Source organism: Nerophis ophidion, linkage group LG04 (assembly GCF_033978795.1).
Source record: "Nerophis ophidion isolate RoL-2023_Sa linkage group LG04, RoL_Noph_v1.0, whole genome shotgun sequence".
Taxonomy (NCBI): Eukaryota; Metazoa; Chordata; class Actinopteri; order Syngnathiformes; family Syngnathidae; genus Nerophis; species Nerophis ophidion.
This window is the reverse complement of record NC_084614.1, coordinates 83,655,140-83,671,746: the sequence shown is the minus strand read 5'-3', so window position 1 is coordinate 83,671,746 and position 16,607 is coordinate 83,655,140. Positions and strand designations below refer to the sequence as shown.

Genomic DNA, 16,607 nt, shown 5'->3' with positions numbered 1-16,607 from the left:
CGAGCGGGTCTAACATGATACTGTGAAAGTTCAATCCATAGTGGCTCCAACACAGCCGCCAGAGTTCAGTTCAAAGCGGATCCAAGACAGCAGCGAGAGTCCCGTCCACAGGAAACCATCCCAAGCGGAGTCGGATCAGCAGCGTAGAGATGTCCCCAACCGATACACAGGCGAGCGGTCCATCCTGGGTCCCGACTCTGGACAGCCAGTACTTCATCCATGGTCATCGGACCGGACCCAGGGAGGGGGGGGACAGAGGGGGAAAAGAAAAGAAGCGGCAGATCAACTGGTCTAAAAAGGAGGTCTATTTAAAGGCTAGAGTATACAAATGAGTTTTAAGATGAGACTTAAATGCTTCTACTGAGGTGGCATCTCGAACTGTTACCGGGAGGGCATTCCAGAGTACTGGAGCCCCAACGGAAAACGCTCTATAGCCCGCAGACTTTTTTTGGGCTCTAGGAATCACTAATAAGCCGGAGTCCTTTGAACGCAGATTTCTTGCCGGGACATATGGTACAATACAATCGGCAAGATAGGCTGGAGCTAGACCGTGTAGTATTTTATACTTAAGTAGTAAAACCTTAAAGTCACATCTTAAGTGCACAGGAAGCCAGTGCAGGTGAGCCAGTACAGGTATATATGTATGTATATATGTATATAAAGGTATATACAGTATAGGTATATATGTATGTATATATGTATATAAAGGTATATACAGTATAGGTATATATGTATGTATATATGTATATACAGTATAGGTATATATGTATGTATATATGTATATAAAGGTGTATACAGTATAGGTATATATATGTATGTATATATCTATATAAAGGTATATACAGTATAGGTATATATGTATGTATATATGTATATAAAGGTATATACAGTATATATGTATGTATATATGTATATAAAGGTATATACAGTATAGGTATATATGTATGTATATATGTATATAAAGGTATATACAGTACAGGCGTAATGTGATCAAACTTTCTTGTTCTTGTCAAAAGTCTAGCAGCCGCATTTTGTACCAACTGTAATCTTTTAATGCTAGACATGGGGAGACCCGAAAATAATACGTTACAGTAATCGAGGCGAGACGTAACAAACTCATGGATAATGATCTCGGCGTCTTTAGTGGACAAAATGGAGCGAATTTTAGCGATATTACGGAGATGAAAGAAGGCTGTTTTAGTAACGCTTTTAATGTGTGCCTCAAAGGAGAGAGTTGGGTGGAAGATAATACCCAGATTCTTTACCGTGTCGCCTTGTTTAATTATTTGGTTGTCAAATGTTAGAGTTGTATTATTTAATAGAGGTCGGTGTCTAGCAGGACCGATAATCAGCATTTCCGTTTTCTTGGCGTTAAGTTGCAAAAAATGAGCAGACATCTATTGTTTGATTTCATTAGATTTCTCTGTCAGCTGGCACTGAACAACATCAAAAGCAGACGGCAGGAACTCAAAGTTAAATGACATGTTAGTAGGAGAAAAATCAGCTATTAAGTGGAGGCCCTTAGGGATATTTTCGTTCACTTTTGTCTAAAAGCGCCAAATTTGGAACAGTTGTAGCTCAGGGCATACTTAAACGATTTCGCTAGGGCGCCCGTGCCGTTGACCTTTGAGGTTGTCAAATATGGCCGCCACTTATAATAGCTTGTGTCGCTAACATTTGAAACAGATGAGCTTCAAAAGTAAACTTGGTGTCTATTTCATGTTTTGACCATTAGAAATATGTTGGAATGCTCACTTTTTTGGGGGGAGTGTGTCTAGACCCCTAATTTGCATATTTACAAGTGGCGTTTTGCTATTCTGAAGACATTGGACGTAACTTGGGCTTTGTTATTAGTAAAACCTGCTGCAACATGGCTATGTTGTCAATGTGGTGTCAAGGCCTGGACTTTGGTGTGGTGAAGGTAACGACATATTTTAATCTTAATTCAAAAAAGGAACAAACGAAAGGCGCTCACAGAGGAGGTACAAAAACTTGGCTATGAAACAAAACTATTACTACAACATAAACTATGGACATAAAACAAAACTTGCAAACTATGGCATGAATCACAAAACTTACAGGGAACAATAAAAGAGCATGGATCATCAACCCCCTAGAGGGGGGGGGGTTGCCCACATCTGAGGTCCTCTCCAAGGTTTCTCATAGTCAGCATTGTCACTGGCGTCCCACTGAATGTGAATTCTCCCTGCCCACTGGGTGTGAGTTTTCCTTGCCCTTTTGTGGGTTCTTCCGAGGATGTTGTAGTCGTAATGATTTGTGCAGTCCTTTGAGACATTTGTGATTTGGGGCTATATAAATAAACATTGATTGATTGATTGATTGATTGATGTCGCCAGGCTGACTGCCTGGCAACTACAGGCTTAAATACTGCTGTGGTGCGTGAGTTCAAATGAATCCGGTGCGTGAGTCGTGAGGACAGATGAACTGATTGGTAGCATCAGCACGGAGCAAGGGTGTGTAGAGGATGATGTCGCCAGACTGACTGCCTGGCAACTACAGGCTTAAATACAGCTGTGGTGCATGAGTTCAAATGAATCCGGTGTGTGAGTCGTGAGGACAGATGAACTGATTGGTAGGCATGGAAACATAACAATGGAGTGAAAAAAACAGGAACTAATGGAGTCTTGAAGTAATCCAACACAACAAAACAAAACATGATCACAACTACATGACATATGGAAATTAAAGTGCTCTAAAAAATGAATGATCATAAATGTAATTATTCCAGTATGTTTCTGATGCTTAAAAATAGTTAAGGTACACCTAATTTTTACATAACCGCCATCTTGGAAATATGCTAATTAGGCATCCAGACACACCCAATCATAAAGATGATTTTTCCATCATATTTTTAATTGTCAAAAAACATGAAATAGACACCGAGTTTGGATTTGTGGCTCATCTGGTTGAAATGTAGAGGCAAAAGCGTGTTCAGGTGGTGCCCATATTGGATCAGCCGCTGTGACGACCCCAAAGGTCACCGGCATCACTGCCAAACCTCCCGGAAGAAATTTTCTCCCGAAATTCAGCTGGAGCTGGAGGCCACGCCCCCTCCAGCTCAAGCATGCACAGTTCGAAGCGTGAAAAGGAGGATTGCAGACGGGTCTGGCGGCATCTGAAGTCATTTTTAAAAACGACTGCTAGTCCTCCTTTTCGACCGGACGACCGCGGAGAATTAAAGTAGGAACACTCCTGGAGGAAGAAGTTCATTAAGAGGGGCGGAGTCACCGGCTCTCAGCCATGTTTCCGTCACACAGAGGAAGTCAAGTCCGACGCCCGCGGGAAGTGAAGAAATCCCGCACCCACTCAGTGGCTTAGTGGTTAGAGCAGGGGTCACCAAGCTTTTTGAAAGCAAGAGCTACTTCTTGGGTACTGATTAATGCCAAGGGCTACCAGTTTGATACACACTTAAATAAATTGCCAGAAATAGCCAATTTGCTCAATTTACCTTTAATAAATAAATCTATATATATATATATATAAAAATGGGTATTTCTGTCTGTCATTCCGTCGTACATTTTTTTTCATTTTATGGAAGGTTTTTTCTAGAGAATGAATTATGAAAAAACACTTAACTGAACGGTTTAAAAGAGGAGAAAACAATTGAAAAATTAAATTAAAATTAAACATAGTTCATCTTCAATTTCAACTCTTTAAAATTCGAAATTCAACCGAAAAAAAATGCAGAGAAAAGCTAGCGAATTCGAATCTTTTTGAAAAAATTTTAAAAATAATTTTTCCTGATTAAGAATAATTTTAAATTTTACAGACATGTTTTGAATAGGTTAAAATCCAATCTGCACTTTTTTTAGAATATATAACAAATTGGACCAGGCTATATTTCTAACAAAGACAAATCATTATTTCTTCTAGATTTTCCAGAACAAAAATTTTAAAAGAAATTAAAAAGACTTTGAAATAAGATTTAAATTTGATTCTACAGATTTTGTAGATTTGCCAGAATAATTTTTGGGAATTTTAATCCTAAATTTGAAGAAATATTTCACAAATATTCTTTGTCGAAAAAACAGAAGCTAAAATGAAGAATTAAATTAAAATGTATTTATTATTCTTTACTATAATAAAAATACTTGAACATTGATTTAAATTAATCAGGAAAGAAGAGGAAGGAATTTAAAAGGTAAAAAGGTATATGTGTCTCTAAAATTGGCTTTCTGAAAGTTATAAAACGCAAAGTAAAAAAAATAAATGAATTTATTTAAACAAGAGAAGAACAAGTCTTTAAAATATTTTCTATGGATTTTCAAATTCTATTTGACTTTTGTCTCTCTTAGAATTGAAAATGTGGAGCAAAGCGAGACCAGCTTGCTAGTAAATAAATACAATTTAAAAAATAGAGGCAGCTCACTGGTAAGTGCTGCTATTTGAGCTATTTTTAGACCAGGCCAGCGGGCGACTCATCTGGTCCTTACGGGCGACCTGGTGCCCGCGGTCACCGCGTTGGTGACCCCCTGGGTTAGAGTGTCCGCCCTGAGATGGGTAGGTTGTGAGTTCAAATCCCGGCCGAGTCATACCAAAGACTATAAAAATGGGACCCATTACCTCCCTGCTTGGCACTCAGCATTAAGGGTTGGAATTGGGGGTTAAATCACCATAAATGATTCCCGGGCGTGGCACCGCTGCTGCTCACTGCTCCCCTCACCTCCCAGGGGGTGATCAAAGGTGATGGGTCAAATGCAGAGAATAATTTCGCCACATCTAGTAACTTTACTTTAACTTCATGATAAACGTTTTGTTTGTCAAAGCTCTTGCGTTCACAAGACCGAACCCGGCAGGAGCCAACACGTCCAAGGGCGCAGCTAATCCAGGTGGGGCCCGACACACAGCCCGCAGGTGGCGGGGGAGAGGAGCCACGAGGCGGGAAAGGAAGGCAGGAATGAAAAAAGCTGACTGGGACGTCGAAAAACCAACGTCGAAGTTGGTCATATCAGTGGCGCCATCTTCTGGAAACTCGGAAGTGACGTTACTCAAATAGTGAAAGGTAAGTGTTGTTGTTGTTTTTTTAGTAACCAGCAAACACAGTACAGTTAGTAGAACAAATGTGTTTTTATTACTGTGTATTTGATAGGTGCCGGCTGAAATTCAACTATTTTATTTATATTTCCATCCATCCATCCATTTTCTACCGCTTATTCCCTTTCGGGGTCGCGGGGGGGCGCTGGCGCCTATCTCAGCTACAATCGGGCGGAAGGCGTAGCTAGAATTCACTGAAAGTTAAGTATTTCATATGTATATATATATATACATATATATATATATATATATATACATATGAATTATATATATATGTACAGTATATATATATATTAAATATATATTGATTGTAGCTGAGATAGGCGCCAGCGCCCCCCGCGACCCCAAAAGGGAATAAGCGGTAGGAAATGGATGGATGGATATATATATATATATATATATATATATATATATATATATATATATATATATATATATATATATATATTAATTACAGTCAATATAAAAATATTGGCTGTAAATATAGAACCCTCTTAACCACGCCTCCGCCTCTGCCCCACCCCCGACCACGCCCCTCACCTCCCGAAAACGGATGTCTCAAGGTTGGCAAGTATGATCCCCGCACTCCTGCGATGAGGTGGCGACTTGTCCAGGGTGTAACCCGCCTTTCGCCCGATTGTAGCTGAGATAGGCGCCAGCGACCCCAAAAGGGAATAAGCGGTAGGAAATGGATGGATGGATCCCCGCACTCGATAGTCGACCAAGGCGAAGTTCGGCGGCTTTCGTCCCACTTGGCCCTTCCCCCTTACCTGGCGGGGACACCACGTGACTGACATATTATTATATTTATTTCTCCAATAAATTAGGTTAATTGTGTCAATATTTTCATACTGCGTTGTGTAATGTTGGGTATTTTCCCATTTGGATAAAAAAAAAAATAATGTCGAAGTCGTAAAGTTGTACGCTCGATGAACCGGATGTGGATGTATGACCCGGATGTTGATCGATGTCCGTCACTTCCGCCTCTTCCAAGATGGACGCCTTCGAGTTGTTTCGGAAACTCGGAGCCGGAGCCAAATTTGACCTAAAAAGGTTCGGTCAGGATGCTGCTCGCTTTAAGGTACATTTAATATTGGTATTTTGGGACTTAATTGACTGAACTATGTAGTTTTTACAACGGCGGGAGCATGGTTAGCTAATGTCGGTGGAACAGCGTGGTTATCGTCATCATGCGTCCATGTTTGGCGGTGTTATAATGGGATATTTATATAAAACAACAACATGAAATGTCTCATATGTGTACGTATATTGAATGTCATTTTTGTTTTTCTAATTAAATCACTTTAATTTTTTTCAACAAAGATATCAATTTAAGGGCTTTTACACTTTCAGTCATTTTCCAAGATTTAGGTGATCATTTTGAACCCAGTATTTTTTTTTAATTATAATATTTTTTTGATTTTCCAAACCTTTATATATAATATTCAACATTTACATACAATCAAAGGCATAATAATGCCAGCACCACGTGACAAAGAAGCTGGGAAAGGTGGCAATAAATACTGATAAAGTTGAGGAATGCTCATCAAACACTTATTTGGAACATCCCACAGGTGTGCAGGCTAATTGGGAACAGGTGGGTGCCATGATTGGGTATAAAAACAGCTTCCCAAAAAATGCTCAGTCTTTCACAAGAAAGGATGGGGCGTGGTACACCCCTTTGTCCACAACTGCGTGAGCAAATAGTCAAACAGTTTAAGAACAACCTTTCTCAAAGTGACATTGCAAGAAATTTAGGGATTTCAACATCTACGCTCCATAATATCATCAAAAGGTTCAGAGAATCTGGAGAAATCACTCCACGTAAGCGGCATGGCCGGAAACCAACATTGAATGACCGTGACCTTCGATCCCTCAGACGGCACTGTATCAAAAACCAACATCAATCTGTAAAGGATATCACCACATGGGCTCAGGAACACTTCAGGAAACCACTGTCACTAAATACAGTTCGTCGCTACATCTGTAAGTGCAAGTTAAAGCTCTACTATGCAAAGCACAGCCATTTATCAACAACATCCAGAAACGCCGCCAGCTTCTCTGGGCCCGTGATCATCTAAAATGGACTGATGCAAAGTGGAAAAGTGTTCTGTGGTCTGACGAGTCCACATTTCAAATTGTTTTCGGAAATATTCGACATCGTGTCATCCGGACCAAAGGGGAAGCAAACCATCCAGACTGTTATCGACGCAAAGTGTAAAAGCCAGCATGTGTGATGGTATGGGGGTGCATTAGTGCCCAAGGCATGGGTAACTTACACATCTGTGAAGGCACCATTAATGCTGAAAGGTACATACAGGTTTTGGAACAACATATGCTGCCTTCTAAGTCCCGTCTTGTTTCAGCAAGACAATGCCAAGCCACATTCAGCACGTGTTACAACAGCGTGGCTTCGTAAAAAAAGAGTGCAGGTACTTTCCTGGCCCGCCTGCAGTCCAGACCTGTCTCCCATGGAAAATGTGTGAAGCGTAAAATAGGACAGCGGAGACCCCGGACTGTTGAAGGACTGAAGGTCTACATAAAACAGGAATGGGAAAGAATTCCACTTCCAAAGCTTCAACAATTACTTTCCTCAGTTCCCAAACGTTTATTGAGTGTTGTTAAAAGAAAAGGTGATGTAACACAGTGGTGAACATGCCCTTTCCCAACTACTTTGGCACGTGTTGCAGCCATGAATTTCTAAGTTAATTATTATTTGCCCAAAAAAACAAAGTTTATGAGTTTGAACATCAAATATGTTGTCTTTGTAGCATATTCAACTGAATTTGGGTTGAAAAGGATTTGCAAATCATTGTATTCTGTTTATATTTACATCTAACACAATTTCCTAACTCATATGGAAACGGGGTTTGTTATATTTTTTATTAACTAACACATTTATATGTCTCAAACGTGTACGTGTGTTGAATGTAAAGGTTGCACGGACGCACGAGGGAGACACGTCGTCGGATCGGCTCTCTGCGATCGATTACTTCGGCACAGGTGTGACGAGTCAAGCTGTGAAGAAAGCGAAGGATCGATTGGAGGAGAGGGAAGATGATACAGATGATGATGATGAAGAAGAAGAGGAGAGTGAAATTAATGTGGGTGCCAAGAGAAAACGATGTGATGACGAGGGAATAACGACCGAGACTAACCAGCAGGTGGCGCCAGAAGGTAACAACAATCTGCAAAGTGATTCCAGGTGACATGACGCCATTTAAAAAGTAACGTCTGCAGGTGCTAATGCGCTGAACGACGCGGGCATCACCTGGACGTCCTCGCTGGACGGAAAGATCCAGAACCTTCCGGGCGACGGCAAGGAGAAGTCAGCGCTAAAGAGGCTGAAGCAGCTTCATCAGGAGAAGGTCCCGCTTCTTTCGTCCGCGCTGGGATACGCCGTGTCCTCACGCCAGTCTTGTGTCGCCGGGTTTAGGTGAACCGCGTCCGCGCTCGGCACCGCATCAACGTGCACGGCAGCGACATGCCGGAACCCGTGTGCACGTTCGAGGAGATCCAGTCCGAGTACCGACTGAACCCGAGGATCCTCGAGAACATCCGGAATGCCGGCTTGACGTCACCCACGCCTATTCAGATGCAGACCATCCCGGTCATGATGCATGTGAGTACACACACACACACACACAATGTTGTGTACCGTATTTCCTTGAATTGCCACCGGGTATATAATAAAGGTAGGTAAGTCTTTATTGTCATGGCAACAAGTACAACGAAACTTTGTTTTCAGCACAAACCTGTCCAAGATTAGACAAACAAACAGTGTCCAGGGTTACAGAACAAGAACGCTGATGTGTCGCCATAAGGCGCCCCGTAAAAGATGGGAAAAAGGTAAACGTTGGGGAAGGATGAGTAAAAAAATACAATCCAGACTGGGCTCCTAAGGGGGTCCCGTTTGGAGTGAGGAAAAACCTCCATAGCAAATCAATCAATCAATCAATCAATGTTTACTTATATAGCCCTAAATCACTAGTGTCTCAAAGGGCTGCACAAACCACTACGACATCCTCGGGCAAGGAAAACTCACACCCAGTGGGACATCGGTGACAATAATGACTATAAGAACGTGATACTGTGATACTGATGATACTGATGACTATGAGAACATGATACTGTGAAAGATCAATCCATAATGGATCCAACACAGTCGCGAGAGTCCAGTCCAAAGCGGATCCAACACAGCAGCGAGAGTCCCGTTCACAGCGGAGCCAGCAGGAAACCATCCCAAGCGGAGGCTGATCAGCAGCGCAGAGATGTCCCCAGCCGATACACAGGCGAGCAGTACATGGCCACCGGATCGGACCGGACTCCCTCCACAAAGGAGAGTGGGACATAGGAGAAAAAGAAAAGCAACGGCAGATCAACTGGTCTAAAAAGGGAGTCTATTTAAAGGCTAGAGTATACAAATGAGTTTTAAGGTGAGACTTAAATTCTTCTACTGAGGTAGCATCTCGAACTGTTACCGGGAGGGCATTCCAGAGTACTGGAGCCCGAAATGAAAAAGCTCTACAGCCCGCAGACTTTTTTTGGGCTTTGGGGATCACTAATAAGCCGGAGTCCTTTGAACGCAGATTTCTTGCCGGGACATATGGTACAATACAATCGGCAAGATAGGATGGAGCTAGACCGTGTAGTATTTTATACGTAAGCAAAGCACATATACATATTACAACATACATCTCCAGATATTTAGCAACAGAGGGAAGGTATGTAAAGGTCATGGTGGTAGGTCGCAGCTCTCAGGCGCTGACCATCTATTCATCACCCCTACGGGATTGCATCGAGGGTGTTGGATTGGGGGACAGGAGGGTGTATGTGTGCGTATAAGCCTGTAGTGCAGGGGCGCTCACACTTTGTCTGCAGGTGAGCTACTTTTCAATTGACCAAGTCGAGGAGATCTACCTCATTCCTATTTATAATTTATATTTATTTATGAAAGAGACATTTTTGTTAACAAGTTAATGGTGTTTAATGATAATACAAGCATGTTTAACACACATAGATTCCTTTATCTCATGAAGACAAGGATATAAGTTGGTGTATTACCTGATTCTGATGACTTGCATTGATGGGAATTAGACAGTGGTGCTGATAACGTCCGCATTTTCAAATGGAGGACAAAAAAGTCCTCCTTTCTGTCCAATACCACATGAAAGTGGTTGGATTTGGCATCTCATTTGTCCAACTTGCATACTCGTTTTTAAACACTTTGTTATGAGAGTAGCATATGTGTGTGGCCCTTTAATGTCTGGCAGCAGGTGAGTGACGTCAGTGAGTGTGCGGGTGGGCAAGCAAGTGAGAAAGCGGTCGCTGAGGGCGGGGGAGAAATACATTGGCATCAAACTCCGTAGCTTGCTAGCTTTCTGAGACTCTTATTTTGTTAGCACAGGCAGGATGAAACAGGTATTTTATGCTGAAGACAGGAACTGTGCAGTCGGTCTTTAGAGTTTTGACAGTAGGTACGGAGTCTCTAGAAATAAAATGTGTTTCTCTGCGTCCGCCCTGTTAGTGATTTTTTTCTTAAATATGAGCTGGCAGCAGCCAGCGTCATCTCACAAGATCCTCGGGTGCCGAGAATGTCAAACAACTGACGAAAGTGAAGTCTTGGTATGATTGATGATTGCTCATTTTTATGTCTATTTTTTAATGCCTGGCTTGGGATCGACTGACACACCCTCCGAGATCGACGTAATGCCCACCCCTGCTGTAGTGTGTCTCTGTTCCGCCGTCGCTAGTCCAAAGTTCACAACAACAGTTGTGTGTCCATGAGAGACAAAAAAAGCGAGTTTGTTGTGTCTTCCTGCAGTGATCTGCGGGAGAGTCTCGAAGCCAGGGGAAAAAATTATTAGGGGACGGCGTGGCGCAGTGGGAGAGTGGCCGTGCGCAACCCGAGGGACACTGGTTCAAATCCCACCTAGAACCAACCTCGTCACGTCCGTTGTGTCCTGAGCAAGACACTTCACCCTTGCTCCTGATGGGTGCTGGTTGGTGCCTTGCATGGCAGCTCCCTCCATCAGTGTGTGAATGTGTGTGTGAATGGGTAAATGTGGAAGTAGTGTCAAAGCGCTTTGAGTACCTTGAAGGTAGAAAAGCGCTATACAAGTACAACCCATTTATTATTTAAAAAATCCAAGTTAAAATGATTTGTATGCGAGTGAAAATTTGCTTTTCACTCTAAAATTGTCTACGACTGGTCCTCAAAAACTGCGGGGTAGACAGTCCGATGTAATCCACGGTTCTTCCCGCATCCTCCAATCATTTGTGGCAGCTTTGGGCTACTTTCAAAACTGGCCAGCAACTTCCAATTTGTCGACAAACCAGAGCAACGCTTACTCCAATCAGCAGATGTCCTGTTGTCAGATATCTTCACGTCCTCGACAGAAAAGTGTCGCCAGGCACTTGGCCCTCCTTCTTCTCCCAAGAGTCCGTCCTGTGTCCAGCAACAACCGCTTCGTCACGACAACAGGTTCCCCCCCGAACCCAAGATCTTGTCAATTTTGTTGAGGCCAGTTAAATAATTCCAATGTTTAGATTTGGAGAGCAGTGCAAAAAGAGGCAAGAAGAAAGTTAAGACGAGACAAAACAAAGAAGCAAACAGGACAGGAAAGGGGAGCGTCCACCCTCGGTGAGTGCCAGAGAGAAAGTATGCGCCTGACTAGAATTACTGCCGGGTCAAACTCGTCACGTCACAAGTGACACTTCACCTGTCATCATTTTGAAATCGCATAAAGGGAAGAAGATTAAGAGCTATTCAGTAGGATTTAAAGTCCTACTGAAAGCCACTACTAGCCACCACGCAGTCTGATAGTTTACATATGTTACGTTCCAGATGGCTCGAAGTCTAGGGATCATAAGGGAACGCAACGTAAAAGTGTATAAATCAAATGAGTTGTAAATTAAAGACACTGAAGCCAAGAATTGAAAACAAAAACTCGTGTATTGAAAAGTGAGCAGGTGGTGGGGCGGGTACAACAAGGACTCAATGCTAGCCTAGCTTGGGACTACTGGTGCTGTCAAAGAAATGAACAAAACATACCAAAATACACCTCTAGAAAAGAAAGGTTAGCTGACTAACTATCCATCCATCCATCCATCATCTTCCGCTTATCCGAGGTCGGGTCGCGGGGGCAACAGCCTAAGCAGGGAAACCCAGGTAGTTTTTTTTTTTTTTGGTTTATGCTAATTAAATAGCTTTAGCTGACTAACTAAAGCTATTTAATTAGCATAAACCAAAAAACTACCTAACTACTCTAACCAAAGAGGGGGTCCAAAACATACAAGGGTGACAGTCACCACTAAGCCTGGTGTCTCTATACACAAACATTTATCCTACTTGTGTAATGTATAGAGGCCTCTGTCTAACCTTTCCCAAGACTAGGCTGCAGATACTCACAAAGGTTGAAAGGTCCAAAAAAAACTGAAGAGAAAAAGAGTGTCGCCAAAGACAAAGTAGGGTCTCTCAGAACTCCAGACAGCATGTCAATCAATCGATCAATCAATGTTTATTTATATAGCCCCAAATCACAAATGTCTCAAAGGACTGCACAAATCATTACGACTACAACATCCTCGGAAGAACCCACAAAAGGGCAAGGAAAACTCACACCCAGTGGGCAGGGAGAATTCACATCCAGTGGGACGCCAGTGACAATGCTGACTATGAGAAACCTTGGAGAGGACCTCAGATGTGGGCAACCCCCCCCCTGTCAGAAAAAGAATTCCCCTGGCCAGAGGTGAGCAGGTGATTTAAAGCAGCACAGGAGGATGAATGGTGGACCGGGATTGGCTGGTTGATCAGCAGGTGAAATGAGGAACAGAAACCGGTTGATTGGCAGCAGAGGTCGTGGCTGAGTGTGACCTGTTCAAACGAAAGAAGAAGAAACACAAACAACAAACCACCACTACGTGGAACGTAAGAATAGATCGATGATGAAATATTAACATTGCAACACATGCCAATACGGCCGCTTTAGTTTACTAAATAGCCATTTTAAATTTCCCGGGACTTTTTTTCTTGAAAACGTCGCGTAACGATGACGTGTACGCTTCACGTCACACGCTGTTTGCAAACATGAACGCCGCGCACAAACACAGCTAAAAGTTGTCTCCTTTAACGGCATAATTACACAGTATTTTGGAGATTTTTGTTGCTGAATCCTTTGCAATTTGTTCAATTATTATTGGAGAAGTCAAAGTAGAAAGATGGAGTTGGGAAGCTTTAGCCTTTAGCCACACAAACACACGGTGATTCCCTGTTTGAAATTCCATCCATCCATCCATCCATTTTCTACCGCTTATTCCCTTTTGGGGTCGCGGGGGGCGCTGGCGCCTATCTCAGCTACAATCGGGCGGAAGGCGGGGTACACCCTGGACAAGTCGCCACCTCATCGCAGGGCCAACACAGATAGACAGACAACATTCACACACTAGGGCCAATTTAGTGTTGCCAATCAACCTATCCCCAGGTGCATGTCTTTGGAAGTGGGAGGAAGCCGGAGGGAACCCACGCAGTCACGGGGAGAACATGCAAACTCCACACGGAAAGATCCCGAGCCTGGATTTGAACCCAGGACTGCAGGACCTTCGTATTGTGAGGCAGACGCACTAACCCCTCTGCCACCGTGAAGCCCTGTTTGAAATTCACGGAGGAGAAACTTTATTATGGATCACAGCGAACATGGATCCCGACCCAATGTCAACCAGCAGGTTTCGGTGAGAAAATTGCGGTAAAAAGTGGCTTCTTAGCGGAGGTCAGCTGAGCTCGTGCCGCCCATAAAGCTGCCGTCGACTCCCCCGAGACTCTGCGTGTCAACTTGCTTACGTCATCGAGTCCGATGACGACATTAAGCAAGGGTACCTGCGCAAGGAGATATTTCAGTGCCAAAGGAGGTGCGCTTTCTCCAGTAGCACTATCTTCGCCACGATGAGGTGAGCCCATGACGACCAGTCCCTCGCCATGACTGCAGGAGGTTGCCGGGTCCTATTGCGCACCACCAGCACATTGCTTTTCTGTTAGGGTGTGCTCCCTTAGCCTTTGCCTAAATAAGCTGACCCACAAGGCAATGGGGCTATTTACCCCTAGTTGGGGCGGGGTTGACGGGCACAATGGTGGGCCTATACGCCACATCTCCGGGGCCCACTGCTGCTCCGAGATCCCCTTCAGTTTAGTTCGGAGTCTGCAAAGACCCTTACCCGTGTGTGGCCACGAGGAGGCACTGAAGGAGTCTTGGTGGTGGAGAGACATCTCTACGCTGCTGATCCGCTTGAGATGGTTTCCTGTGGACGGGACTCTCACTGCTGTCTTGGAGCCACTATGGATTGAACTTTCACAGTATCATGTTGGACCCGCTCGACATCCATTGCTTTCGGTCCCCTAGAGGGGGGGGGGTTGCCCACATCTGAGGTCCTCTCCAAGGTTTCTCATAGTCAGCATTGTCGCTGGCGTCCCACTGAATGTGAATTCTCCCTGCCCACTGGGTGTGAGTTTTCCTTGCCCTTTTGTGGGTTCTTCCGAGGATGTTGTAGTCGTAATGATTTGTGCAGTCCTTTGAGACATTTGTGATTTGGGGCTATATAAATAAACATTGATTGATTGATTGATTGATGAGAGGCTTTGTACCAGCAGGAGGAGACTTATGCACTCGACTCCTCTTTTCACCCCCTGAGGGGGGCTAGCTGGCGGGGGTAGCTGTAAGCAGAGAGTAGCAAGCAGAAAGCAACCATGCACTATCTACAGACATCTCTCTACTTCTACTGTGAGGCGTTCACTGACACACCTTTGCCACCAAGTTGTTTTAATCCTAGACTTCCCACATTACACTCAGACAAACTATAAGGACACTCAAGGGAAAATTTAAAAAATAAATTACCGTATTTCCTTGAATTGCGGGGCGCTAATTAATTTGAAACCCTCTTCTCACTCCTGCGCTTACCGTAAAAGTAAGCATGCGCTAATTATTTTAAAACCTCTTCTCACTCCTCTGCTTACCAAAGGCATGCGGTAAAAGTAAGCATGCGCTAATTATTTTAAAACCTCTTCTCACTCCTGCGCTTACCAAAGGCGTGCGGTAAAAGTAAGCATGCGCTAATTATTTTAAAACCTCTTCTCACTCCTGCGCTTACCAAAGGCATGCGGTAAAAGTAAGCATGCGCTAATTATTTTAAAACGTCTTCTCACTCCTCTGCTTACCAAAGGCATGCGGTAAAAGTAAGCATGCGCTAATTATTTTAAAACCTCTTCTCACTCCTGCGCTTACCAAAGGCATGCGGTAAAAGTAAGCATGCGCTAATTATTTTAAAACCTCTTCTCACTCCTGCGCTTACCAAAGGCATGCGGTAAAAGTAAGCATGCGCTAATTATTTTAAAACCTCTTCTCACTCCGGCGCTTACCAAAGGCGTGCGGTAAAAGTAAGCATGCGCTAATTATTTTAAAACCTCTTCTCACTCCTCTGCTTACCAAAGGCGTGCGGTAAAAGTAAGCATGCGCTAATTATTTTAAAACCTCTTCTCACTCCGGCGCTTACCAAAGGCGTGCGGTAAAAGTAAGCATGCGCTAATTATTTTAAAACCTCTTCTCACTCCTGCGCTTACCAAAGGCATGCGGTAAAAGTAAGCATGCGCTAATTATTTTAAAACCTCTTCTCACTCCGGCGCTTACCAAAGGCGTGCGGTAAAAGTAAGCATGCGCTAATTATTTTAAAACCTCTTCTCACTCCGGCGCCTACCAAAGGCATGCGGTAAAAGTAAGCATGCGCTAATTATTTTAAAACCTCTTCTCACTCCGGCGCTTACCAAAGGCGTGCGGTAAAAGTAAGCATGCGCTAATTATTTTAAAACCTCTTCTCACTCCTGCGCTTACCAAAGGCATGCGGTAAAAGTAAGCATGCGCTAATTATTTTAAAACCTCTTCTCACTCCGGCGCTTACCAAAGGCGTGCGGTAAAAGTAAGCATGCGCTAATTATTTTAAAACCTCTTCTCACTCCTCTGCTTGCCAAAGGCATGCGGTAAAAGTAAGCATGCGCTAATTATTTTAAAACCTCTTCTCACTCCTCTGCTTGCCAAAGGCATGCGGTAAAAGTAAGCATGCGCTAATTATTTTAAAACCTCTTCTCACTCCTGCGCTTACCAAAGGCATGCGGTAAAAGTAAGCATGCGCTAATTATTTTAAAACCTCTTCTCACTCCTCTGCTTACCAAAGGCATGCGGTAAAAGTAAGCATGCGCTAATTATTTTAAAACCTCTTCTCACTCCGGCGCTTACCAAAGGCATGCGGTAAAAGTAAGCATGCGCTAATTATTTTAAAACCTCTTCTCACTCCGGCGCTTACCAAAGGCATGCGGTAAAAGTAAGCATGCGCTAATTATTTTAAAACCTCTTCTCACTCCGGCGCTTACCAAAGGCGTGCGGTAAAAGTAAGCATGCGCTAATTATTTTAAAACCTCTTCTCACTCCGGCACTTACCAAAGGCATGCGGTAAAAGTAAGCATGCGCTAATTATTTTAAAACCTCTTCTCACCCCGGCGCTTACCAAAG

The 16,607-nt window shown here is 43.4% G+C and overlaps 1 protein-coding gene across 1 annotated transcript in view; it reads left to right on the top strand.

Moving 5' to 3' along the window:
• Positions 1–5,982: 5,982 nt before the first annotated feature.
• Positions 5,983–16,607, top strand: part of ddx52 (DEAD (Asp-Glu-Ala-Asp) box polypeptide 52) — a 47,221-nt gene continuing 36,596 nt past the window's right edge. The window contains exons 1-4 of the mRNA XM_061899383.1: positions 5,983–6,136; positions 7,992–8,232; positions 8,296–8,423; positions 8,492–8,677. Of these exons, the coding sequence (XP_061755367.1) occupies positions 6,023–6,136; positions 7,992–8,232; positions 8,296–8,423; positions 8,492–8,677 (669 nt within the window). The 5' untranslated portion in view covers positions 5,983–6,022. The remainder of the gene's footprint in view (positions 6,137–7,991; positions 8,233–8,295; positions 8,424–8,491; positions 8,678–16,607) is intronic.